Here is a 26,715-nt window from a genome sequence, read left to right as displayed (position 1 = left end):
TTGAGTAAGGCACTTAACCCTAATTGGTACTGTAAGAGCGTCTGCTAAAAGACGTAAATGTAAAGGCAAACTATATATTTTAGTAAAGATGTAATAAGCCAATTACTTTCAAAGTTATATGTGATAAATCACATTTGTAACAAAAACTACACTTTGAAGAAGTGAACATGATTGTACATGTTTTACAGGAAAATCAGGAAAAAAATTGTTCAGACAGTTATGAATTATCCTTCTCTTACCTCCACTCTTCACTCCCCGCCTGCCAATATGCCATTCATCAGTGTAAATGCAAACAGTCCTGCAGTAACACAAAGCATATACTGTATATAAATCTACTCCAATAGGCTACTGCTGTACAAGATGACAGGCTGTAATGTAGCTAGCAGACATGAATAGATGTTTCTAGAAGCCTTTTTATACCACAAAGCTGTGATGTAGACCTGAGACTTCTCAGTGAGGGTCTAGTGGGTTTGGAAGTGGATTAGAGGGGAGGGGTTACACCCAGGCTCTGAAGCCTGCCTGCTTGCAGCCACCTGTGAGAGATAGTCAAATGTCAAACTTTCAACAAAAATACAAACAAACATAGCTATACTCATTTATTTGGTTTCATTTTGTGGAACAGATGGTCCAATACCCTTCCACTTTATGCCATTGCTGCTGAATCTGAAGCTCCCTCTTTATTGCAGTTAGTAGATCATATATAAATGAAAATGATCATTCATACAACATTGAAACGATACCCATTGATTAGCTACCTTCTCCTTCCCTCACCACCTGCTGCTGGCGTACTCAGCAGGGCCATCTTCGAGCTGTATGGGCCAGAATGGTTCAGTTGGTAAAGCATGGAGCTTACAATGCCAAGGGTTGATAGTTTGATTCCTTCTGGGGCCAGCCATACATAAACATTATGCACGCACGACTGTAAACTGCTTTGGATAAAAAAGCATCTGCTAAATGGCATAATAGTCCAAATGTGTCCACTTTGAGGTGGCAAAGGTTTGATGTTATTAAATTGTTCACCACAAGCCCCTGATCAAATTGGTATTGTCACACCCTGACCTGAGAGAGCCTTTTATGTCTCTATTTTGGTTTGGTCAGGGTGTGATTTGGGTGGGCATTCTATGTTTTCTTTTCTAGGTTTTTGTGCTTCTATGTTTTGGCCGGGTATGGTTCTCAATCAGGGACAGCTGTCTATAGTTTCTCTGATTGGGAATCATACTTAGGCAGCCTTCTTTCCCTGATGTTTTGTGGGTAGTTGACTATGTTAAGCTTCACGGTCGTTTCTTTGTTTTGTTGGCGACATTTACCTAAATAAACAGACCACACCACACTTTGGTCTACTTCTTACGACGCCCGTGACAGTTATATGATGTCTCCAAAAAAGTAGTGTTCTATGTTTTTCACACCTTTACATCTTATTATATGGGAGTCTATACAAAAGCGTATGCAGGCTGATAAAATAATGTTGAAACAAGTTGGAATGTTCACATGCTCATGGAAAATTACTATCAAACAACAATGCTGCATTCTATTGGGTGGACCCATTTAATTTGTACATTTTTGCTATCAGATCTAATGATTTACCTAGACTGACTCATCAATGAAACAATGTCACAAATAGCATTGATTCCTGCATCTTCAGGTGGTTTGTTAGAATATTATGTTAAAATGCTGTGTATATGACAGTATTCAAGACATATGTTATATTTAGAATCATATTGCATAATGTTTTAATCAATAGACATCAATGAATGCTTCTAAAATATTTTCTAATTAAAAATATTTGAAACGGCTCCTTAATTGTTCTGCCCACAATGATTAATTTAATCACATTGGAAACGTCTATCGTGGGTTAGTTATAAAAAATATTTGACTATATATTGTGCAATATAGAGCTAGCCAGCTTGTAGTCCTAAAAAACGTAAATTATTTACCTCTGGTTCGTTCAGAAATTCCTATCGGCAAAATGAATGGGGAAAGAATAGGGGTTTGGAATACACTCTGAAATAAAGTCTGAGATTAACACAGGTTGAGATTTTATAGGATTTGTTGATAAAACAATCAGCCAGTTAACCTGAGTATTATAAATTATGAAGCCTTTATGTATTTTTTCATAAATACTTAAAAATGCAGTGACGATCGGGGCGGCAGGTAGACTAGCGGTGAGAGCGTTGGAGGAGTAACCGAAAGGTTGTTAGAACTAATCCCGAGTTGACATGCTAATAATCTGTCATTCTGCCCCTGAACAATACAGTTAACTCACTGTTACTAGGTCGTCATTGTAAATAAGAATTTGTTATTCACTGACTTGCCTAGTTAAATAAAAGGTAAAAACATGTTTTTAATTTATTTATCTCAGAACAGAAGCTGGATCCCTTCCAGCCATGACCGAGTTGGTACCTACAAAAAGACGCCATTACTCTCTTTATTGTGTAAATATGTTTCAGTGAATTGCACTTCACAGTTTCATGCAATTATACATCGAATATAGAATTAAATCGAATATTATAGAATAACAATCCATTGTGACAGCACTGACACATTTAGTTGTTTTTACATTAATGAGAGAAAGTGACTTCGGTGACCTCTGGTAAATACACCCTTGTCACGACCCGGTATAAGGGATGAAGTTAGGACCCAGCAGTTTGATGAAAGATGGGAGGAGTCAACTATGGGATTTCCGAGTGGTACAGTCAGTGTATGAAATGAGTTACTGAGCCAGCTATACATAATCTCACTATTGAAATTCCTTCTAATATCACATAAATACTATTCGGCGGCAGTGTACAGATGCGAACGGAGCGAGTATGTAGCTTCTCCGATACATTTGAATTAATTGATCATTGCTAACAAGTCCTGTCAGAGTTGATCATGCTGAAAATTAAACTGCCCATGCGAACGGCGGAGGAAGAATACCATACCGTCGAAGAGCAGGAAAATACCGATTACAACAGTCTTACTATTGATTCGATTCCGTACCGTGGTGTGAGCCACCGGTTCAAGGATTCAACGAGGGAATCGTGTCGCCTGTCGCAAATTGACAAGGAGACGGTGTTTGAGTGGTTCGGCTTGCACCTCAACCCAGCAAAGCGGATAGAGTTTATGTACGGAATACTTCATATGTGTCAACCACTTGAACTTCGCTTTTTCGGATCCTGCCTTGAGGACCTTGCACGGAAAGATTTCCACGTCTTCCGAGACTTTGAGATAAGGGCGAACAGTCAAACTGACTTGGGCCTCCTTATGGACGTTGCTGACCCTGTCGTTCGTTCCAAACTACTTGTCTGCCTGTCACTTTTGAGATCTGAAAACAGAGAATGCGCGGGCACACTTTATCGTGCTTTGAACCATATGGATCTAGCGCTGTTCTTGAATACTTATCATGGCGTTCCAGTATCTCCACGTGGGAGCGCTCAGAATGTACCTGATCAACATTCCCCTCGCGATGGTGGAATGAGGTCCGGGAGATTGGAGCATCCCAGTGGGCCTCCACTGGAGGCAGAGTTGGGTTCCCTGGAGCACTTGGCGCTGCTTTTCACCATGGCCTCGCTGCACCCGGCGTTCTCTTTTCACCAGAGGGATACTGCCAGGCACCAGTTGGACAATGTGGAACGGGCCATAGAGGAGAGAAGGTATTGCCACAACCGCCCGAGCGTCCAGGTAAGCATCACATTGACAGCTTAAGTGCGTCTCAAGAGTGAATCTAAAGGGGCCTCCTCACCTTACCTCCTCTCCTTAGCTCAACTCATTACCTCACTTCTTATTGTCACTGACCTGATTGAACTGAGCAGGTGAAAGGCTCCCATCACATTTATTATCCTGTGCGGTTAGATCAGTGCAGGTGTGGAAACGAGAAGAAAGCCAGCAAAGGCTTTGCTACTGTTGACTATTGAAATGCACCCACCCCCTTGGGGGGCCCTGTTGACAAGTCCACAGGGGGCGTTCCCCAGTAAGACTTTTACCTGACTTTTACTTTGACAATAATTCATTAGGTAGGTACTACTTAAACAAGAATAACCTGTTTTTCTAAAATGTTACTGGCCACCTAGATCATAGGAATGAACAGATTACTTTTTTAATACAAAATCTATATGGAATCAGATTTGAGTTCAGATGACCTAATGTAGCACTTTATTTCTAGTAAAGTGGGACCAAATAATTGCTGTAGGGATAGACCGTAATAATCGTAGCATGCACTGATGTGAATAGACTTGTGGAGCCTAAAAAGAGAGGAAAGTGGTTCAACCCTTTCATACCAAGTATTGCTTAAAGCAGTTTAATTTCCAAGAACAGTCTTGAGTGCATGGCCATATGACTACAAGCCGAGTTCATTGTGCTGTCAACAAAATGACAGACGCCATAAGAATGAAGATCACTTTTTCAATCAGGAGAATAGAGAGCGAGAGAGAGACAGCTTATCTGGTTTCAGCAGACATGCTGGCCACGGCTACTGTGTCTTCTGTCATCTTCTCCACAGTAGCTAGCTATTATGAATGGGAACACCCAGCATTCTTGTGAATGGTTGCATTGTGATCTTACTTTGCATTGTGTTGGAGAAACCTTTTTCTCTCCCCCTCTTTCTCTCTCCCCCTCTTTCTCTCTCTTTCACTTTCTCTCTCTTTCACTTTCTCTCTCTTTCACTTTCTCTCTCCCTCTCTTTCTTTCTTTCTCTCTCTCTCGCTCGCTCCCCCTCTTTCTCTCTGGCATCCAATGAAAAAGCCAGGAGTTTGAATGAGACAAACACCCTCTCATCTGTCTGACTGCTCTCTTATAGGGGCACTCTGTCATGCCCTCTTGACTGGCTCTCGGCATAATTATGTCTCGTTAAGACAGTTACCCTACACTTTCCTGCGGATAGGTGATATTTCTAATCAAAACGGAGCTGACTTAGGAATATAAATTAAACTGAAAAAGGAGAAAAAAATGTAGTTTTCAAAGCATGTGGAGAGGAGGAAATTAGTATTGGTTCCAGTTAAGTGTTGTAAGGGGGAATTTGTTTAGTGTGACTATTATTGGGGGAGAACGCACTTCTTTTTTTTTTCTTTTTTTACAAAAGCACCAATCACTTCACTTTCTTGGTTGCAGCATACCCTGCGAAAGGAGGACCTCAGCCTCAGGAGCACTGACATGGGTCAGTCGGCCTGCTGTATTCCCAATCAGCTCCCGAACAGGACCTTATCTCAGAGAGAAGGTAGTCTCAATCCTGTTTGTGATTGCATCCTCTGAGGTCTCTCATTCACATGTTGAGAGGAGTGTTCAAGCAAGATGTATTGTAGCCTAGTACGTTTGAGGTAAAAACAAGAGACCCAAACAAATGGTAAAATATGGCTCAATAGACAGGATATATTCCAATTATCTGTAGTTTTAAACTGATACTGTGAGATTCTTGCATTGATGCCCATGTTCTACTTGCACAGAGGCAGATGAATATCATTTTTATTTCTCTTCGTGTACTATGAAGGAGGTTTGCGGTAGTTTCCCAAGCCAATGCTAACTAGTGTTAGCGCAATGACTGGAAGTCTACAGGTACAGTAGCAATGCTTGTGAAACTACCGCTAACTTCCTTCAGTATGCATGCAGATACATATAAATGGTGTCCCATGAGTTCTTCTGACTCTGGGTAAGGAGAGCAATGCCATTCCTTTAACAGTGTTCAATGTATTCTGTGGTAATCAAAATTACATTTGGGTGAACAGCAATTCATTTCTCAAAAGAATAACCCTGGACTTCTTTCTTCCTGTAGCAGTTCACATTGACAAGATTGAGCTAAAGAAGATCTTTTGGAACCAAGGAAACAGGGAATACAGTATTGAGGTATGTTCATGTTTGGACTCTAATTTTTCATGATTTTTGAAGCATACCCCTGTAGTGTGTAGGTATACTTATTTTTATTAGGCCTATATATCGTTGACCACCAGATTGGTTTGCCCTTCCTCACATTCAAATTATGTCACCCCCCCAAAAAAAATGTTTATCCTGAGCTTCAGATTGTCCATGCAATATTTTGTATTTTTTTCTGTAAATCGTGCAATGTTTTCTTACAACATCTAGACAGGCAGGGATCTAAGACTTTGCCTGGCCCTGACTCAACAGTCCGTCCTATATGGCCAGGCATCAGCCAGGCATTGTGACAAACAGCACTGTGCTGAGGAGTCTGTGAGGAGGAGAGCAAGACGGAGAGAGCCAGGTTAAATAGGACAGCAGGAAGGATTGCTCCCTGCTATTCACATGCTGCCCTCCTTTGCAAGAGAACACAATCTGGTGGAAATATGTCCTTGATCGTTCGCGACCCCATAACATCTGCCGTGACTGTTTTTACAAGCTTGCGGCGGCATCATATCAGCCTGTTAAAAAAACGGAAAGTCTTCCATTTAGACTAGAGGGTTGAAAGACTTGAGGGAAGCTCCAAGATTTCATAACACTGAGATCATGAGATGATGTCCTCACCACAACGTTGCTGATGCTTTTGCTCAGATAGCTGGAGTAGTAATATAATAGACGTATTTCTGACTAATGCTGTCCTTATCTGTGATCTACTGAAATTGACCAAAACCATGAAGGCTACTTAGCTAAGTACCTAGAACATACTGCCAACACATGCTAACGATAATGAGTGTTGTGTTGGTCACTTAACAGTTAAAATCGGATCAAGGTTATATGGATAACAAGATGAGCTTCATTGAGGAGACTTCTAACCTTACCTGTTTCTGCATAGTCTGCTCTACAGAGACGGTGGTACTGACAGTGTGTGACTGCGTGGAGGTGTGTGTGACACTCGTGAATGGAAGGAATGGCCGTCCTGGCCTTGACCCAATTCCCATCCTTATCATCTGTGTGGCTGGGCAGAATGAAGTCTTCGGTTAGCCTAACAGGTTATACCTAGGCAGAGGCTCAGTGTTGCCTCTGGATTTTTTAAAGGGGATTTCCCTTCACCTTGTGAAACCAACCTCGTATTAAGTACAATGAAACTTGAGTGCAGCGGTCAGTTTGCTTGACCAAGCTAGAATTCCCTTGGTCTAAGGGAGATATCTCAGTGAGAGGATTGTGTTTGGTCCAACAGGTTTCTGAAACCTGCTCTCCAGGCTTTTTTGGTGCTGGAGAAGGGTTTATCTGTTATTGAACCCTGCTGTCTTATAGCCTACTTGAAAATGATGCACCAATGTAGCCTAAGTTAAGAGGCGCTGTACAGACTGTGTAAGGAATCAACTGGCAGTGGAAACCCTCTTGGCTGAAATGTGGAGGTGGACAGTGATAAAATGTTTCTGCTAGCCAGGGCTAGAAACTGACGCGCGCACACACACACACACATTTTGTTCTTCTTTCCTCGTGGCGACCTAAAGTTAATTTCCATTAAAAATCCTATTTTCCCTAACCTTAACCCGTAACCCTACACCTAACCACTAACCCCTTACCCTAGTTCTAACCTTAATTGTAACCCTAAACCTAACCCCTAAGCTTAAAATAGCGTTTGTCCATACGGGGATGTGGAAAATGTTCCCATGAGGGAGAATTTATTGTATTACTATCCTTGTGGGGACTTAAGGATTTTAGGTCCCCACTAGGATAGAAGAACCAACACACACACACACACACACAAGAAAGAGAAAGTGGCTTGCTGGGCTGTGCCATCTGTTCCGCTGGGCATGGTATATGAAAGAGGGTGTTAGTGAGTTAAATAGGGGAGAACATCCATCATCTTCAGCACAGGAGGAATTTCACTCTGTCTACTCTAGGCTATACACAACACAACTAAGAGTAGCCTGTAATACTGGGTTAGGCCTGTGCTGAGTTCGGTGTAAAACAATGCTTTGAGAAGTAGGACTAGCATATTACTTGCTGAATTGTTTCACATTCATTCCGCGTTATTCACTTTTCCACTAAGGCGATGGGAATTACATCCTTGGCTCCTTTATCTGTTCTAAACTAAATAACAAAAATGTTGTAAACTAAATAACCAACATTTTTGTTATCTTGTCACCCTGATCAGAGAGGACTTGGGGTTTAAAACACTCATTAATCATTGGTTTTCAATGCTCACTGTTTTCCTTTTGTCTCTCCTTTTGTGAAGGGCAGACATACTAGACAAACCACTACTTCCTGTGTCCAGCTTGAACTGGGCCTACAAATCAGACATTATTATTCAGATGTTTATAAGGAGCCTAGCCTGGCTGCTAAAGCCAAAACGACTCTCCCTATCAGTCCCTTCAGTGTCTGAGGAATATACACTAGTCAACGTTGGAAGCAGCTCAAGTGTTGAAAGAAACAGTTTGGGTGTTAAATTGAATTTATTTGGGTATAAACATATTAGCGAAATGTACATTGTATTCAAAGAGCAACATGTTTTTTTATATCCCACTTCAAGCTGATGAGTACCTTATCATTCACCTTTGTCAGGGATCAAAGTGAAGATCTGTTTCCCAAATGGTACCCTGTGTTGTACACTACTTTTAACCAGAGCTGGGGCCCTGGTCAAAAGTAGTCCACTAGAAAGGGAATATAGGGAGCCATTTGGGACTCATTGGCGGTCAGTAGGGGACCACCGACTACCAGACTCCACAGGTTAACTCTGTGATGGACAGAGTAGAGTAGACTGCCAGGCTGTGAAAGCTTGTTGTGTTCAGATCCCTCCGCAGAGCAGATTATTGGTCCCAGTGATGATGGAATGTCACATTCAAAAAATGTACTATTTACAGAGTAGAATATTTTCATATAGCCTTCCACACACGGTATAAGCATCAGAAAAAGAAAAAAACAAGAAAAAGTATGTGCTTGTCTGTGATTGAGCGCTATAGCCTAAAAGTCTCTCAGTCAACTATTGTTTCTGAAATGTTAGGCTACATATACATACAACTACAACTAACCCAAACAATGAACAAATAAAATAATAAATAATTGTGGCTAGTAGCCTAACTGAATCAAATCAGAGCCCAGTAAAATCCTTCCTATTCTCTTGGCCTCCAAAGCATGAGAGAACATCAGTTCACTCTAACCCTCATGAGTGATGTGAGCGGCTGAGACTAAAACCTACTACTCAATCTGTCACCATTCATTATTTAGTCTTCTTTGAGAGGCAACAGAAAGCACCTCTTGGTATGTTTTCTAAAGATTCAGATGATTTGTGAATATTTATGGCCAGTGGGGTAATGTTTTGAAAGAACAGTATGACAACACTCCAGTATGGCACCACTCCTTTCAGAGCAGGTCTAGATAAGTATTGATGCTGTTGATACAAGATGGTTGAAATGTTTAACATTTTTTTTCTTAGTACACTAACTCAATCTTAGTGTAAATGATCAAAGGCCCTCTATTGGTATGCAAACTTGTCAAGAGTAGTTCAGGGTGAGTTTTTGTTCTTCTTCCCAATGGAAAAACATCCTTTCAAGGCAATGACTATCAGGGTACGTAAGGGAGCTTGTTATGTTTTTCTGCTCAAAACATGTACAGAGAAATTCCAACCTAGTTCTTTCTAAGATCCTTATTTACTTCCATAACTGAGGTATGCAATGACCCGCTACAAAATCAAATACCTCAAACATTCTGAGCAGGAGTTTAGAGTGGAGCTGACGTCACCTTGTCTGTGTGTGTTTAATTAAAAGTGACTTATGAGGACACATCGGACGATCGAAATACTAAACTACATCACCAAATGGAATGTGGAGTCGTCCAGATCCCAGAATGTAGTAAAGTGGTTGACTGCCAAGTATCAAATAATACCATACTTTGTTTCATCTGCATATTTCAGGGGAATGACATGCTGTCTAAGCAATGTATATGATGTGTGTTTGGTAAAGCATACTGATGAATGATGCTGTCTTCCTCCCCTCTTCCAGGTCCAGTGGTCTGACTCAACGTGGAGCACAGTGACCAAGACTCACCATGAGTTGTACGACTTCCTGTCCAAGGTATGAGAGAAAAGCATATCCCCATCAATAGATTATAGGCCTAGAAGATACTGGATTTAATGTCTGGTGAAATAAAGTCACACTATCTGCCGTCTGTGTAAGAGGTCTGATGATATGTGGATGTTGTCTCACGGATAAATAGATGAGCGGTCTGCACACTTCGCACACAGTATATTGTTGCTCCACAGACCAGGAGGTATTTTGGATTCCTGTATAGATCTTGTCGTATGCCATCAGATCATATTCATTTTTAGTGCTATTAGGGCTTTGATTTTTGGGGGATTAACTTCTGTTTAATTAGTTCGCTCCACAGCCATCTACAGTGTTTACTTTCCAAATGTATGCATGTGCTTTCTAGTCACTCAATGCTCTATGTGCATGCTAATACTAATATTGTAACATACAGTACCAGTCAAAAGTTTGGACACACCGACTAATTCCAGGGTTTTTCTTTATTTTTACTATTTTCTTCATTGTAGAATGAATCAACACAATGAAATAACACATATGGAATCATGTAGTAACCAAAAAAGTAAATGTATGTTTTATATTTGAGATTCTTCAAAGTAGCCACCCTTTTTTTTTCTTTTCAAACATCAACTGTTCAGAAGAGACTGCGTGAATCAGGCCTTCATGGCCGAATTGCTTCAAAGAAACCACTACTAAAGGACGCCAATAAGAAGGAGACTTGCTTAGGCCAAGAAACACAAGCAATGGACATTAGACTGGTGGAAATATGTCCTTCGGTCTGATGAGTCCAAATTTGTCATTTTCGGTTTCAACTGCTGTATCTTTGTGTAGGTGAACGGATGATCTCCGCATGTGTGGTTCCCACTGTGAATTAGGGAGGTGTGGGGGTGCTTTTCTGGTGACACTTGTCAGAGATTTATTTAGAATTCAAGGCGCACTTAACCAGCATGGCTACCACAGCATTTTGCAGCAATATGCCATCTGGGTTGCGCATAGTGGGACTATCATTTGTTTTTTTTAATGACAATAACTTCTACCAGCATGTTAAATGTGCAACCAGAGGGGGAAAAAAAACTCTAGACCACCTTTACTTCACACACAGAGATGTGAACAAAGCTCTCCATCGCCCTCCATTTGGCAAATCTGACCATAATTCTATCCTTCTGATTCCTGCTTACAAGCAAAAACTAAAGCAGGAAGAACCAAAGTGGTCAGATGAAGCAGATGCTAAACTACAGGACTGTTTTGCTTAGCACAGACTGGAATATGTTCTGGGATTCTTCCGATGGCATTGAGTACACCACATCAGTTACTGGCTTCATCAATAAGTGCATCGATGACATCATCCACAGAGTGACTGTACGTACATACCCCAACCAGAAGCCATCGATTACAGGCAACATCCTCACTGAGCTAATTGGTAGAGCTGCTGCTTTAAGGAGCGGGACTCTAGCCCAGAAGTTTATAAGAAATCCTGCTATGCCCTCCAACAAACAGGCAATACGTCAATACAGGACTAAGATCAAATCATACGACTCCGACGCTCGTCGGATGTGGCAGGGCTTGCAAACTATTAGATACAGCCGCGAGCTGCCCAGTGACACGAGCCTACCAGACGAGCTAATTAACTTCTATGCTCACTTTGAAGCAAGTAACACTGAAACATGCATGAGAGAATAAAGTAGCCATGAAGTGCTTTGAAAGGCTGGTCATGGCTCACAACCACCATCGATAAGAGGCATTACTGTGCAGCTGTATTCATCGACCTGGCCAAGGCTTTCGACTCTGTCAATCACCACATTCTTATTGGCAGACTCAACAGCCTTGGTTTCTCAAATGATTGCCTCGCCTGGTTCACCAACTACTTCTCTGATAGAGCTCAGCGTGTCAAATCGGAGGGCCTGTTGTCCGGGAACTCTGGCAGTCTCTATGGGGGTGCCACAGGGTTAAATTCTCGGGCCGACTCTCTTCTCTGTATACATCAATGATGTCGTTCTTGCTGCTGGTGATTCTCTAATCCACCTCTACGCTGACGACACCATTCTGTATACTTCTTGCCCTTCTTTGGAAACTGTGTTAACTAACCTCTAGACGAGCGTCAATGCCATACAACTCTCCTTCCGTGGCCTCCAACTGCTCTTAAACGCAAATAAAACAATGCATGCTATTCAACCGATCATTGCCCGCACCTGCCCGCCCATCCAGCATCACTACTCTGGACGGCTCTGACTTAGAATATGTGGATAACTACAAATACCTAGGTGTCTGGCTAGACCGTAAACTCTCCTTCCAGACTCACATTAAGCATCTCCAATCAAAAATGTAATCTAGACTCGGCTTCCTATTTCGCAATAACGCTTCCTTCACTCATGCTGCCAAACATACCCTCGTAAAACTGACCATCCTAACGATCCTTGACTTCGGCGATGTCATCTATAAAATAGCCTCCCAACACTCTACTCAGCAAACTGGATGTAGTCTATCACAGTGCCATCCATTTTGTCACCAAAACCCCATATACTACCCACCACTGCGACCTGTACGCTCTCGTTGGCTGGCCCTCGCTTCATACTCGTCGCCAAACCCACTGGCTACAGGTTATCTTCAAGTCTCTGCTAGGTAAAGCCCCGCCCTATCTCAGCTCGCTGGTCACAGCAGCACCCACTCGTAGCACACGCTCCAGCAGGTATATCTCACTGGTCACCCTCAAAGCCAATTCCTCCTTTGGTCGCCTTTCCTTCCAGTTCTCTGCTGCCACTGACTGGAACGAACTGCAAAAATCACTGAAGCTGGAGATTCCCATCTCCCTCACTAGCTTTAAGAACCAGCTGTCAGAGCAGCTCACAGATCACTGCACCTGTTCATAGCCCATCTGTATACAGCCCATCTATCTACCTCATTCCCATACTGTATTTATTTCCCATTCCCATGTGTAACTCTGTGTTGTTGTATGTGTCGAACTGCTATGCTTTATCTTAGCCAGGTCGCAGTTGCAAATGAGAACTTGTTCTCAATTAGCTTACCTGGTTAAATAAAGGTGAAATCAAATAGAAAAACACCATTATTCCAGAAAACCTAGACCCAGTCCAATCTCTATTGCACTCCACCCTGCCCTTTCACACCTGGACTAAAGGAACACCTACAGTATGTGAGAATGCTATTCCTTGACTACAGCTCAGCGTTCAACACTATAGTGCCTTCAAAGCTCATCACTAATCTAAGGACCCTGGGACTGAACGCCTCCCTCTGCAACTGGATCCTGGACTTCCTGACGGCCGCACACAGGTGGTAAGGGTAGGTAACAACACATCCACCACACCGATCCTCAACACGGGGGCCCCTCAGGTGTGTGTGCTCAGTCCCCTCCTGTTCACTCATGACTGCATGGCCAGGCACCACTCCAACACTATCATTAAGTTTTCCGATGACACAACAGTGGTAGGCCTGATCAATGACGAGACAGCCTATAGGGTTGTGGTGCCAGGACAACAACCTCTCCCTCAATGTGATCAAGACAAAGGAGATGATTGTGGAGTATAGGAACAGGAGGACCAAGCATGCCCCCATTCTCATCGACGGGGCTGTAGTGGAGCAGGTTGAGAGCGTCAAGTTCCTTGGTGTCCACATCACCAACAAACTAATATGGTCCAAGCACACCAAGCCAGTCTTGAAGAGGGCACAACAAAAGCTATTCCCCCTCAGGAGACTGAAAATATTTGGCATGGGTCCTCTGATCCTCAAAAGGTTCTACAGCTGCGCACCATATGAGCATCCTGACTGGTTGCATCACTGCCTGGTATGGCAACTGCTCGGCCTCCAACCGCATGGCACTACAGAGGGTACTGCGTACGGCCCCGTACATCACTGGGGCCAAGCTTCCTGCCATCCAGGACCTCTATACCAGGTGGTATCAGAGGAAGGCCCTAAAAATGGTCAAATACTCCATCTACCCTAGTCATAGACTGTTCTCTCTGTTATGGCACAGCAAGCATACTATACTATTTGCACCCCCCCTCTTTCACACTGCTGCCACTGTTTATTATCTATGCATGGTCCTTCTGTGGCTCAGTTGGTAGAGCATGGCGCTTGTAACGCCAGGGTAGTGGGTTCGATTCCCGGGACCACCCATACGTAGAATGTATGCACACATGACTGTAAGTCGCTTTGGATAAAAGCGTCAGCTAAATGGCATTTATTATTATTATTATTATTATAGTCACTTTAACTCTACCTAAACTTAGCAAGAAAAGAAACGTCCTTTAACTGTCAACTGTGTTTATTTTCAGCAAACTTAACATGTGTAAATATTTGTATGAACATAACAAGATTCAACAACTGAGACGTAAACTGAACAAGTTCCACAGACATGTGACTAACATAAATTTAATAATGTGTCCCTGAACAAGGGGGGTCAAAATCAAAGGTAACAGACAGTATCTGGTGTGGCCACCAGCTGCATTAAGTACTGCGGTGCATCTCCTCCTCATGGACTGCACCAGATTTGCCAGTTCTTGCTGTGAGATGTTACCCCACTTTTCCACCAAGGCACCTGCAGCTTCCCAGACATTTCTGGGGCGACTGGCCCTAGCCCTCGCCCTCACCCTCCGATCCAACAGGTCCCAGACGTGCTCAATTGGATTGAGATCCGGGCTCTTTGCTGGCCATGGCAGAACACTGACATTCCCGTCTTGCAGGAAATCACGCACAGAACGAGCAGTATGGCTGGTGGCATTGTTATGCTGGAGGGTCATGTCAGGATGAGCCTGCAGGAAGGGTACCGTATGAGGGAGGAGGATGTCTTCCCTGTAATGCACAGCGTTGAGATTGCCTGCAATGACAACAAGCTCAGTCCGATGATGCTGTGACACAGCGCCCCAGACCATGACGGACCCTCCACCTCCAAATCGATCCCATTCCAGAGTACAGGCCTCGGTGTAATGCAGATTCCTTCGACAATTAATGCGAATCCGATCATCACCCCTGGTGAGACAAAACCGCGACTCGTCAGTGAAGAGCACTTTTTGCAAGTCCTGTCTGGTCTAGTGACTGGGTTTGTAACCATAGGTGACGTTGTTGCCGGTGATGTCTGGTGAGGACCTACCTTACAACAGACCTACAAGCCCCCAGTCAAGCCTCTCTCTGCCTATTGAGGACAGTCTGAGCACTGATGGAGGGATTCTGAGTTCCTGGTTTAGGCAGTGTACATTTTCGGATTGCCTTCTTGTGCAGGTGTTGCTACCGTGGTCTGCCTCTGCGGGACTCAGATGTCCGTCCTGTATCCTGTCTTAGGCGTCTCACATTGACTTTTCCCTGGCCACATCTGCAGTCCTCATGCCTCCTTACCCATGCCTAACATGCTGACAGACCAGACACGTCGCGTGTGCTCTATTGTTATTTTACTGCTGCTCTCTAAAATTATTTGTTTCTGAACTCCTTTATCTTATTATTTATAGCTATTCTCCTTGGGTGATGCAATTTTTGTTGGTTAAAAGGTAGATGCCAATTGTATAAGTTCAAAGATGGAAAAGCCTGCAAGGAGGAGAGATGACTAGAAACGATTCAGTTGTAATGTGTGTTATATTCAGCATTTTAGGTAAAATAACAACTCAATGTTTATATCCCAGACAAATTGATTTGAACTGCAAAAGCTAAATAGGACAAATTAACTCAAGCTAACTAGACTGTTTAATGTTTTTTGACCTGTCCCCAAATTAATGTCATTGGTTCAGAGTTTGTTTTGATATTTTAACCTGGGTGTTGTGATCGCGTATGGTGTAGGGGGACAAAATACATTTATGCACGATGTTTGGGTTCTGTGTTCACGCAGATGAGCAGGGACCCTGGGCATCTTTCTTTTTGTGTTTTTCAGAGTCAGTAGAAGAGATGGTTTGAGATGAGTTGGATCGCAGAGTGAAGGACAAGCAGCCAACAAGTGTTCAGCATATGTGGGAACTCCTTTAAACGGTTGGAAAAGTATTCCAGCTTGACTACTTCATGAAGCTGGTTGAGAGAATGCCCAGAGTGCAAAGCTGTCATCAAAGCAAAGGGTGGCTACTTTGAAGAATCTCAAATATAACATATATATTGATTAACATGTTTTTGGTTACTACATTATTCCATGTGTGTTATTTCATATTTTTAATGTCTTCACTATTATTCTACAATGTAGACAATTGTAAAAATAAAGAAAAACCCTGGAATGAGTAGGTGTGTCCAAACTTTTGACTGGTACTGTATATTCAAATGTATTTCTACATCTTGCTATTTTGTTATACCACTAAATGTTATATATAAACTTTATGAATATACTGTATGTACATTGCCTTCGGACAGTATTCAGACCCTTTGACTTTTTCAACATTTTGTTACGTTACATCCTTATTCAAAAATGTATTACATTTTTAAAATCCTCAGCAATCTACACAGAATACTTCTTGATGACAAAGCGAAAACAGGTTGTTAGACATTTTTTGCAAATGTATTAAAACATTTAAAAAATCCATAGCTTATTTGTCTAAATATTTAGACCCTTTGCTATGAGACTCGAAGTTGAGCTCCGGTGCATCCTGTTTCCATTGATCATTGTGATTGGAGACCACCTATGCTACATTCAATTGATTGGACATGATTCGGAAAGGCACACACCTGTCTATGTAAGGTCCCACTGTTGACCGTGTATGTCAGAGCAAAAATATCAATAAATGAGGTCCAAGGAATTGTGAGTAGAGCTCCGAGACAGGATTGTGTCAAGGCACAAATCTGAGGACGGGTACCATAACATTTCTGCAGTATTGAAGGTCCCGAAGAACACAGTGGCCTCCATCATTCTTAAATGGAGGTTTGGAACCACCTCCTAGAGCTGGCCGCCCGGCCAAACTGAGCAATTCGTTGAGAAGGGCTTTGGTCAGGGAGGTGACCAAGAATCCAGAAGGACAACCATCTCTGCAGTACTCCACCAATCAGGCCTTTATGGTGGAGTGGCCAAAACGAAGCCACTCTTCAGTAAAAGGCACATGACAACACGCTTTGAGTTTGCTAAAAGCCATCTAAAGACTTTCAGACCATGAAAAACAAGATTGTCTGGTCTGATGAAACCAAGATTGAACTCTTTGGCCTGAATGCCAAGCTTCACATCTGGAGGAAACCTGTCACCATCCCTACGGTGAAGCATGGTGGTGGCAGTATCATGCTGTGGGGATGTTTTTCAGCGGCAGGGACTAGTCAGGATCGAGGGAAAGATGAACAGAGCAAAGTACAGAGATCCTTGATCTCTGACTGGGGTGCTTCAACAAAGTACAGAGTAAAGGGTCTGAATACTTATGTAAATTTGATATTTCCTTTGTGTTTTATTTTTATACATTTGGTAATGTTTTTTTCTTTGTCATTGTGGGATATTTTGTGTTGATTGATTAGGGGGGAAAAACAAATCCATTTTAGAATTAGGCTGAAACGTAACAATGTGGAAAAAGTCAAGGGGTCTGAATACTTTGACGGCACTGTATGTCTATGATAACCCCTCATATGATTCCCTGCATTTCAGCTTCCATGTGAGAGGTCTGCTGAGCCCTTTGAGAAGGGACTAGTGAGGTTACTGGCCCAGAGAGACCAGTATGAACCCAGGGACCTGGAGAGGATGCTACAGTGAGTCTCCCTCTTTTACTCTGTTTGTTGCAGCACGCAGAATGATGCGACATCTCAAGGGTTTTCAAATAAATTGTTTTCTTGAAGTTCACACTTTTTTGTTGTTTTACACTCCAGCTGTTCTTTTTTCCCCTCGATATTCAGGGTAGCCTAGTGGTTAGAGTGTTGGACTAGTAACCGGAAGGTTGCAAGTTCAAACCCTCGAGCTGACCAGGTACAAATCTGTCGTTCTGCCCCTGAACAGGCAGTTAACCCACTGTTCCTAGGCCGTCATTGAAAATAAGAATTTGTTCTTAACTGACTTGCCTAGTTAAATAAAGGTAAAATAAAAAATCTATTTATCTTCTATGACTTGCTTCTGTGGCATAAAATAACATTGCTGTATGAGATGGCTAAAACTGTCTACTAGTCCAAACCTCTACTTTTCATATTGTGGAGATTAGAGTAGACTACCCTCTAGTTACTGTCACCAACACTGCCATAAGCTCCAGTGTTGTCAGTTATGGTTATGGTGAATAACCTCCAGGCTTTACATGTGTCAGAACCCAGGCTTTGATATCTAGGTCAACTGTGATGTCATTACCATTACTAGCCATTCCTTAAGGCAGTGTTTCCCAACTCCAATTTCCCAGTACTCCCAACAGAACAAATGTTTGTTGTAGCCCGGGACAAACAGCTCATTCAACTCAATTAGGGCTTAATGATTAGTTGACAAGTTGAATCAGGTGTGCTTGCCCAGGGCTACACTAAAAATGCGTACTGTTGGGGGTCTTGAGGACTGGAGTTGGGAAACACTGTCTGAAGGCATTGACACACTCGAGAGTACTTAACACCTCTGAACAGAGTTCCAGACATAATTTGTAGAAACAGGCAAAAATGTTGTCAGTCAGATGGTCAGTCCCTAAAACCATGAATGGCAGACCGTAACTTGGTGAGATGTGGTTTCTCCATTGCAGATATGGATGGGATCACTTTTTCCCCTTCTCTTTTTCACTACCATCCAAGGTCACACCAGCACTTTGATCTCTTACACAGTGCACCTACTGTATCTTGCTATTAGATATTCTAGTATAGAACAGGAGATAGAGGACACCTACTGTATCTTGCTATTAGATATAGAGGTCGACCGATTAATCGGAATGGCCGATTAATTAGGGCCGATTTCAAGTTTTCATAACAATCGGTAATCGGCATGTTTGGACACTGATCATGGCCGATTACATTGCACTCCACGAGGAGACTGAGTGGTATGCTGACTACCTGTTATGCGAGTGTAGCAAGGAGCCAAGGTAAGGTGCTAGCTAGCATTACACGTATCTTATAAAAAACAATCAATCTTAACATAATCACTAGTTAACTACACATGGGTGATTATATTACTAGTTTATCTAGCTTGTCCTGCGTTGCATAGAATCGATGCGGTGCCTGTTCATTTATCATTGAATCATAGCCTACTTCGCCAAACGGGTGCATTCGCGAAAAAAGCACTGTCGTTGCACCATTGTATACCCTACCATAAACACCAATGCCTTTCTTAAAATCAATACACAAGTATATATTTTTAAACCTGCATATATAGTTCATAAAGCCTTCATATTGCTAGTTCATATTGAATAACATGAATTTCTAAATGTATTTTGTGACGCTCGAGCACGTGACGTGTCCGGTCTGGTCAGCATGTTAGATAAAATACGGAATGGTTCCGTATTTCACTGAAAGAATAAACGTTTTATTTTCTATATGATAGTTTCCGGATTTGACCATATTAATGACCCACGGCTCGTATTTCTGTGTGTTATTATAATTAAGTCTATGATTTCATATTTGATAGAGCAGTCTGACTGAGTGGTGGTAGGCAGCAGCAGGCTCGTAAGCATTCATTCAAACAGCACTTTCCTGCATTTGCCAGCAGCTCTTCGCAATGCTTCAAGCATTGCGCTGTTTATGACTTCAAGCCTATCAACTCCCGAGATTAGGCTGGTGTAACCGATGTGAAATGGCTAGCCCTTGCTCTGCATGGGTAACGCTGCTTTTGTGGAGAGATGGGTAACGATGCTTCGAGGGTGGCTGTTGTCGATGTGTTCCTGGTTCGAGCCCAGGTAGGGGCAAGGAGAGGGACGGAAGCTATACTGTTACACTGGCAATACTAAAGTGCCTATAAGAACATCCAATAGTCAAAGGTATATGAAATAGTCCTATAATTCCTATAATAACCTCAACCTAAAACTTCTTACCTGGGAATATTGAAGACGTGTTAAAAGGAACCACCAGCTTTCCAATGTTCTCATGTTCTGAGCAAGGATCTTAAACATTAGCTTTTTTACATGGCACATAATTGCACTTTTAATTTCTTCTCCAACACTTTGTTTTTGCATTATTTAAACCAAATTGAACATGTTTGATTATTTATTTGAGGCTAAATTGATTTGATTGATGTATTATATTAAGTTAAAATACAAGTGTTCATTTAGTATTGTTGTAATTGTCATTATTACAAATAAATAAATAAAAACAATTGGCCGATTTAATTGGTATCGGCTTTTTTTGGGACCTCCACTAATCGGTATCGGCTTTTTTTGGGACCTCCACTAATCGGTAACGGCTTTTTTTGGGACCTCCACTAATCGGTATCGGCTTTTTTTGGGACCTCCACTAATCGGTAACGGCTTTTTTTGGGACCTCCACTAATCGGTATCGGCTTTTTTTGGGACCTCCACTAATCGGTATCAGTGTTGAAAAATCCTAATCGGTGGAACTCTAATGAGATATTCTAGTATAGAACAGGAGATGGAGGACATATTAAATGATCATTTCCAAGTCACTTTCTCTCTCTCCCTCTGTGTAATGTTTTATCTTTAACTCCCTTTCTTCTCTCTCCACTGTGACAGGGACATGCTTCTGTCAGCCCCAGCAGCCTTCAGGCAGAGAGGAGAGGTCTGCAGGTTCCTTGTCCCCTGCCTCAGCCTCCAGGGAGGTGAGATATCACCCACTCCGCTGACGTGTACAGGAATGCATGTCTACACAAACCATCCACCTGATTGGTTAGGGATACATTGGAACACTGACCACAATTATCCCTCTATCTTCTAGAATGATTTTGTATGTGAATTGATGTGGTCGGTCCATGTGACTAATCGTACCAATAAACAACTTCTCAGTCAACTTAACTCCACTTTTTAAAAAACATTTTAATGGCCTTTTGAAAATAACGTCCTGAGCCCAGTTTCAATAGTGCTCCCAGAGGACTGGTAAATCCTCCAGAAATAACACGCATACTGCTTGGTGGCCAGCTTAGAGAAATAAACCCAGCTTCACAGTGAACAGCTCTCAGCATAGCAGCGGGACCAGGTGGCTGTTTCACCACATTAAACCCAGAGCCATTATCAATTGACTAATTATTATTTGGGAAAGTTTCCTCAAACCTCTGGCCATTCAAGGGAGTCCATTTCTCATTGCTTTCACACAGCTGCATCAAATTGACCACAGAAATTCATAAACCAGGAATGTATTTTTGATGTCTAGGCTGCGAATGTAAAGCGTTTAATATTAACACACTTCCACTGCCTCAAGACCTGCAAAGCTGTAATGTTAGGTAGGCTGGAAGGATCTTGCTGGTCATTCCCTAATATCTCTCTGGTCTTTCCTACCCAGATAATACAGTAACTCTGGGAAAGACCTGCAAGGCAGCCGAGCACTTTAAAGAAGACTGCACAGAGCCAACCAGTCAGGACGAAGGTGTGTGTGTGTGTGTGTGTGTGTGTGTGTGTGTGTGTGTGTGTGTGTGTGTGTGTGTGTGTGTGTGTGTGTGTGTGTGTGTGTGTGTGTGTGTGTGTGCTGTGTGTTTCTATTATCGCTGTCTCATATAAACTATTTACTCTGCCTGTCTGTCGTTCTTTGTGGGGTTGATCTGACAGTGTGTGGAAATGGCTATTTCATACAGACAGGTATTTGTTGCCTGTCACCCTATGTGATATAAGTCCAGTTGAATTCAATTGATCGATAGTTGATGTTCACTCGTACTTCTCTCTCGATCATTATTCTGCTCTCCCTCACCCAGACTTAGAGTCTCACCACCTTGGGCATCAGACGGAGTGCAGCAGCTTAGGCCAGAGGTAAGAGCTCTCTCTATCTGTTCAGTCCAAGACCTGTGACCTTGTGGCTGATGGGTTGTACTAAGAGGATCCTTTCCTTCTCTTTACAGCATACTGATGACAAAGAGCAGCCGGAGTGAGAGCCAGAGGCCTGCTGTCCACTTAGAGCACAACGGAGTGGTGAAGGGGAGGAGAAAAGCAGACGTTATGTCCTGTTGGCCAGACCCACATCAGGTCAGTCACACATCTCTCCCTGACCTGGCCACTAGAGAAACTGGTAGAAACAGCAGGACTGTCAATATGCTGCTGTGTAACGCTGACTGGCATCTGTTCTAACACTAAAAGCATATATATTGTATTTTTTACCTTTTTGGTTTGATTACATCATGATAATTGACATCTGTTTAGCGTGTTAAATGCTCTGCTCTCTCTTCAGAAGGTAGATGAGAAATGGGCTTTCACTCCAGAACTAAAGAGTAGAAGAAGACCTGATGAAGTTAGGAAAAGTGAGGGGGCCAAAGCCTACATCCCCAATGGCATCATCAGACCACCTGCAACAAACGTGACTAGACAGGGTGTCAGTGAGAGTAAGTAACCATGTCTGACAATACCCCCCCTGGTTAACATTTTAACAACATGCATGTTTGTGATTGGTGGTTTTCTAAGTGCATTCCTCCACCCCTGTAGAACCCATCCAGGACAAGTATGGAGACACGTGGTCTGAGGGCTCCAGTACCCCCTCCAGCCCCCAGGATGAGGCCCGTGAGAGTCTGGAGAGTGAGGACCTTGAAGACATGGAGGAAGAGAGAGGTGAGTGGCCCCTCTAACCCCTGTGGGGAATGAATGGGGCAGATTTTCCGGGGCCAGATTAATCCTGGACTAAAGAGCACTTTCAGTGGAGTCTCCATTTAGTCCGGGACAAAGCTTTATCTGGGTCTGGAAACCGGCCCATGATGTCTCAGTCTTTAGCCCTAATGTGAAATAGTGCTGTTGAACCTCAAGATGTCTTTAATGATCGCTTCTCTCTCTCCCAGACACTACTGAGAGTTACTCTTCTGTCCAGCAGAAGAGGGCGAGTGGTCACAGCAGGGGGAAAGTTGTGGCTACTGTACACCCTATGGTCCCTGTACCCCACAAGGAAGAGCCATCCTACACTGACAGTCCCCGACGTGTACATCCTCTACCACTGACGCTTCAGAATGGGCCCACCATGCCAGACGTTATGGTCTTTGTCACTTCACAGCCGGGGGACGGTTCACCAGCAGAGGGGGCACTGACTGGGACCACCCCCATGGTTCCTCAGGAGTCCATCCCAAGCCAAGCTTCCCTGGGAGACCCTGAGAGACAGAGGCATGTGTCTGTGTCTGCACCCCTGAACTCACAGCCAGGCACCCCAGGCTCCAGCAGTCACCCCAAACTCCAGTGTTATAAAAACCCCACTAGCCCAGACAGTAGAAGCACTAACCCCCAGCACCAGCCCCCCATGGGTGCAATCAGTGTCATCCCCCTGACCTCCCACATGTCCCCCCTGCAGCAAACATACATCACCACTGACTTAGCCTCCACTGCCAACCTACCCCTAGCAACCTCTCTCCCTGACCCTAACACCAGGCCTCAAGCCCTGGCTGTACCCACCAGCCTACCCACCCCTAACTACGTGACACCCTCCTCCGGGGCAACTGTGACCCCAGTTGCCATCAGTCAGGTTCAGTCCACTCTGCTCCCAGCCGTCCCCACTCACACCCCCGGCCCCGTGTCCAGCCAAGCCCTAACCCTCACCCACAGCACGGCCCAGCGAGACGGCACCTCTTCTTGCAGCAGCTCGGGGGAGGCAGCAGGGCAGGCCCAGCAAAAGCTGCAACCCCAGCAGCAGACCCAACCTCCACAGCAACAGCAGATGAGCTGCAGCACCTGCGGTTGCCGTGGCAGCTGTGGTAGTAGCCACTCCCCCAACCCCAACTTCTACTTCCCTCCCCAGCTTGGGCGCCAGGTCTTCAGCGCCGCTCACCTCCCTCTCTTCCACCTCCCATCCATGTGCAGCACTGGATATCCCAGCCGCCGCAGTCAGGTCCAACACCAGAGCAACGGCACCACACAGCTACCCTTCTATCCCCCTCCTCACACAGCCACGCCAACACAATACGTCAGTGGACCCCTGCTCCATACCTCCCACTCAGACCACATGCTGGCCACCCAGGCTGGATACACCCTGCAGCAGATGGCAGCTGCTTCCTTCAACCGTTTCTACACACCTGTGTTCTCCTCTGTGGGACTGGGCACGGGCATGAAGAAGAGTAGTGCCAACGTCTCCTGCTATAACTGTGGGCTCAGCGGGCACTATGCCCAGGACTGCAAGCAGCCCTCAATGGACGCCGGGCAGCAAGGTAATACTGGCCAGGCTAGTGGCAGAGAGAGGAGGTGAAGTCTCTCATATTGATAGAGCAGAGAAAATAAGGATTCCTCTTTTGTTTCAGCAAAATCAAATGTTATATAGGAAGGCAGAGCTTTCTTTTGTAACTTTTTTTGTCCCCACCATGTTTTGCACTGTTCACCATTTTTATGTCTGACGCTCTCTGTAGCAAGTCCTGGATTGTCTGAACGCGCTAAAGAGCTCCATTAAACACCCAACCAAGTATTAAATCATCTTTTGATAGGACACTGAATCTGGAAGGCTAGCATAAAGACTACGCACATCACGTTTCTTTAGGTTACTTGTTGGCTAGTTTGGCACGCGACACTGACGCACTCCTGTGTGTGTGTGTTTCAGGTGGCTTTCGGCTGAAGTATGCAGCCCCCCACTCCTCTGAAGCAGACAAAACTGACTGACATGACAGAGAGAGGACCAAGACAATGCTTTGTTTATCTCACTACAGTAAAGATTCCAGAAATCCAAAGGGTTGAGTTTTTCACTCATTTGTAATACCTTCCAAATGTCCTTTAGGGGTTTGAGAATCCGCGCAAATATCCTAACTAGTTTCTCAGCAAATTATAGAATCCAGAATTTTCAGAGGGTGGTATTTTGCACACAAGACTCTAACTTTTAAAGAAAGAAAACCACATATTTAAATGGTGTGGTGGTAAACTTGCATTCAATAAGGATTGATAGATTTGGAGAGAAAGATTGTTCTATTCTGATTTTAATGTGGGTCTTTTTGGAACATTTAAATTCTTCCAGAATCTGCCTTTGGTTCAAGTCGTTATATGTTGGGCTAAGTAGCCTATATCAACTAAAGCATGTCATCACTTCAAGTCTCTGTTCTCCCTGTCAGTTCTTTTATATGCTAGCACTTGTAATGAGAGGGAAGGTAGTGAGTAGTACAGTGCCTTAGTGCCTCACAGAGAAAAGATGGAGAGAGTTGTATTGTCGCATAGATGTTCAAAAGGAAAATACAGTTAAACAGCAGCTAGAAGCCAGCAGCCTACCAGTTCATTGCATTTTTTTGTATCCATTTGAAATAACAAAATGTGTGAATTATAAAAAATGGGGGGGTGAATATTCAAAAACTTCACATTATCTTTTATTTTTTGGATTGTCATAAAGTGGAGGAAAGATGTATGGTTTATGAGATAAAATATTTATGTAATTTGTTTTTTTGACAGAATATTCTGAATGTACCATAAATACCCTGTATTTTAATTTTTTTTTACAAGCTAACGGTATTCCATTTAAGGAAAAACTTTGTGCGAAAAAGGAACGTTTCATTGTCATTTGTTGCCACTTGATTTAATGTGAAGCATGTATTAAGTTAATCATGTCTGTCATTCATGATGTTAAAGGGATACTTCGGGATTTTTAGGCAATCTACTTCCCCAGAGTCAGATTAATTTGTGGATACCATTTTTATGTCTCTGCGTACAGTTTGAAGGAAGCTGCTTACTAACGCTAGTGCAATTGCTAACTAGCGTTAGAGCAATGACTTGAAGTCTACGGTATCTGCTAGCATGCTCGACTTCCAGTCATTGCGCTAATACTAGTTAGCATTGGTTCATGAAACCACCTCTTAACATAACAATGGTATCCAGGAGTTCATCTGACTGGGGAAGTAGATAAAGAGCCTCATTGCCAAAATCCTGAAGTAACGTTATAACCCTTTAATGCTGCTGTTTTGTTTGTAACTGTCTCTTGGGGGCAAAATCGCACTAATCCTTGCAGGTCTGTGTGGGTGTGTGTGTATATCTATGTTTGGTTCTTTGTGGGTCATGTCCCAAATGCTCTCAGGCAATGAGAGGACTCTTGTGGTTAATGTATCCCCTAAAGCCTCTCCTCTAGTAGGTGATTTACTGAGACCCAAATCAACCCCCCATCCCTACCCCCGAGGCACTTGGGTCGATCCAAAGTCAACCCCTCAGCACTTCAGTAGATCTGAAAGAATTGGATAGATGTAATCAATGGTAAAATCTTCACTTGAGCTTGCCTTCTGATAAGATTGCTGGAATTCTTGCCATATTGCTCTCATCTATATAATCCTTTCTGATCTGCACAAGTGCAAAGGTTAGGGGCTAGTGGTCGATCTTTGGATTGGGCGACAGAATCACTGTCCCTTATCCTACCGCCATGCATGTACTGTACCTGTTGAAGATGTTGAACGTTTGGCTCCTGCCCGTTTGTGTAGGCTTGTGTCAAGCTCTTTGTTGCCAGAACTTTATGTGCCCTATTCCTCCTTTCTCATGCAGCAATGAGATTGTATTATGCATGTAGGTGTATATTTGTGCACATCTGTAAGAGGCTAACTACACACACTTACTGTACTCAGATGAGAACTTCTGTATTAGAAAAAAAGGTAAAACACTCACTGTTGTTTAAGACAATCGCCTGTTTGTGACATTGAAACCCACCTTTCTCCTTCACTGTCTGCTGTTGTGGTGGATTGTTTTGTGTTTTCCAGCATACCAACACACAGGCACGCAATGTGTAAGCTATCTGAAATTGACACCCAGGTAAAGTGGAACGTTTTAGAAATTGGAACGTATCTGTAAGCTTATTCAGAATCAGTTTTTTAAAGTTTTAAACGTTTTGTATTGGATTTAAGAGGCCTAGTTGTTGATTTTTATTTTGATTCGTATCTTTATTTTGATGTTTCAAATTAAAATTGAAAGAGAAAAAACATGAA

General features: G+C 43.2%; 1 protein-coding gene and 1 long non-coding RNA gene across 6 annotated transcripts in view; one reads left to right on the top strand and one right to left on the bottom strand.

Annotated features, from left to right (window-relative positions):
• The window catches only part of LOC118394711 (uncharacterized), a 7,369-nt gene extending 3,799 nt beyond the window's left edge, over positions 1-3,570 (bottom strand). For 3 of the 4 annotated variants that reach the window (XR_004827799.2, XR_004827802.2, XR_004827800.2), the window contains exons 1-4: positions 2,980-3,099; positions 756-809; positions 421-533; positions 240-298 (exon numbers count right to left, since the gene is read on the bottom strand). This is a non-coding gene — a long non-coding RNA (uncharacterized LOC118394711). Of the gene's footprint in view, positions 1-239; positions 299-420; positions 534-755; positions 810-2,979; positions 3,100-3,424 lie in introns of those variants that run through there. The other variant, XR_004827805.2, reaches the window with a different exon arrangement.
• Positions 2,572-26,715, top strand: LOC118394710 (zinc finger CCHC domain-containing protein 2-like). Of its 2 annotated transcripts, none has more exons than XM_035788187.2 (13): positions 2,572-3,660; positions 5,086-5,191; positions 5,747-5,814; positions 9,831-9,902; positions 17,413-17,513; positions 20,402-20,487; positions 21,165-21,248; positions 21,571-21,625; positions 21,715-21,838; positions 22,041-22,191; positions 22,292-22,414; positions 22,639-23,988; positions 24,372-26,715. In XM_035788187.2, exons 1-13 carry the CDS (start codon positions 2,872-2,874, stop codon positions 24,428-24,430), a joined length of 3,168 nt encoding a protein of 1,055 aa, XP_035644080.1. In that variant the 5' UTR covers positions 2,572-2,871; the 3' UTR covers positions 24,431-26,715. The 2 variants fall into 2 exon arrangements, with proteins under 2 accessions (XP_035644080.1, XP_035644079.1); XM_035788186.2 differs by having other exon boundaries at positions 2,575-3,660; positions 5,744-5,814.

This window comes from Oncorhynchus keta, chromosome 15 (assembly GCF_023373465.1).
Source record: "Oncorhynchus keta strain PuntledgeMale-10-30-2019 chromosome 15, Oket_V2, whole genome shotgun sequence".
Classification (NCBI taxonomy): domain Eukaryota; kingdom Metazoa; phylum Chordata; class Actinopteri; order Salmoniformes; family Salmonidae; genus Oncorhynchus; species Oncorhynchus keta.
The sequence above is the reverse complement of the archived record's forward strand: the minus strand, read 5'-3'. Positions and strand labels throughout refer to the sequence as shown.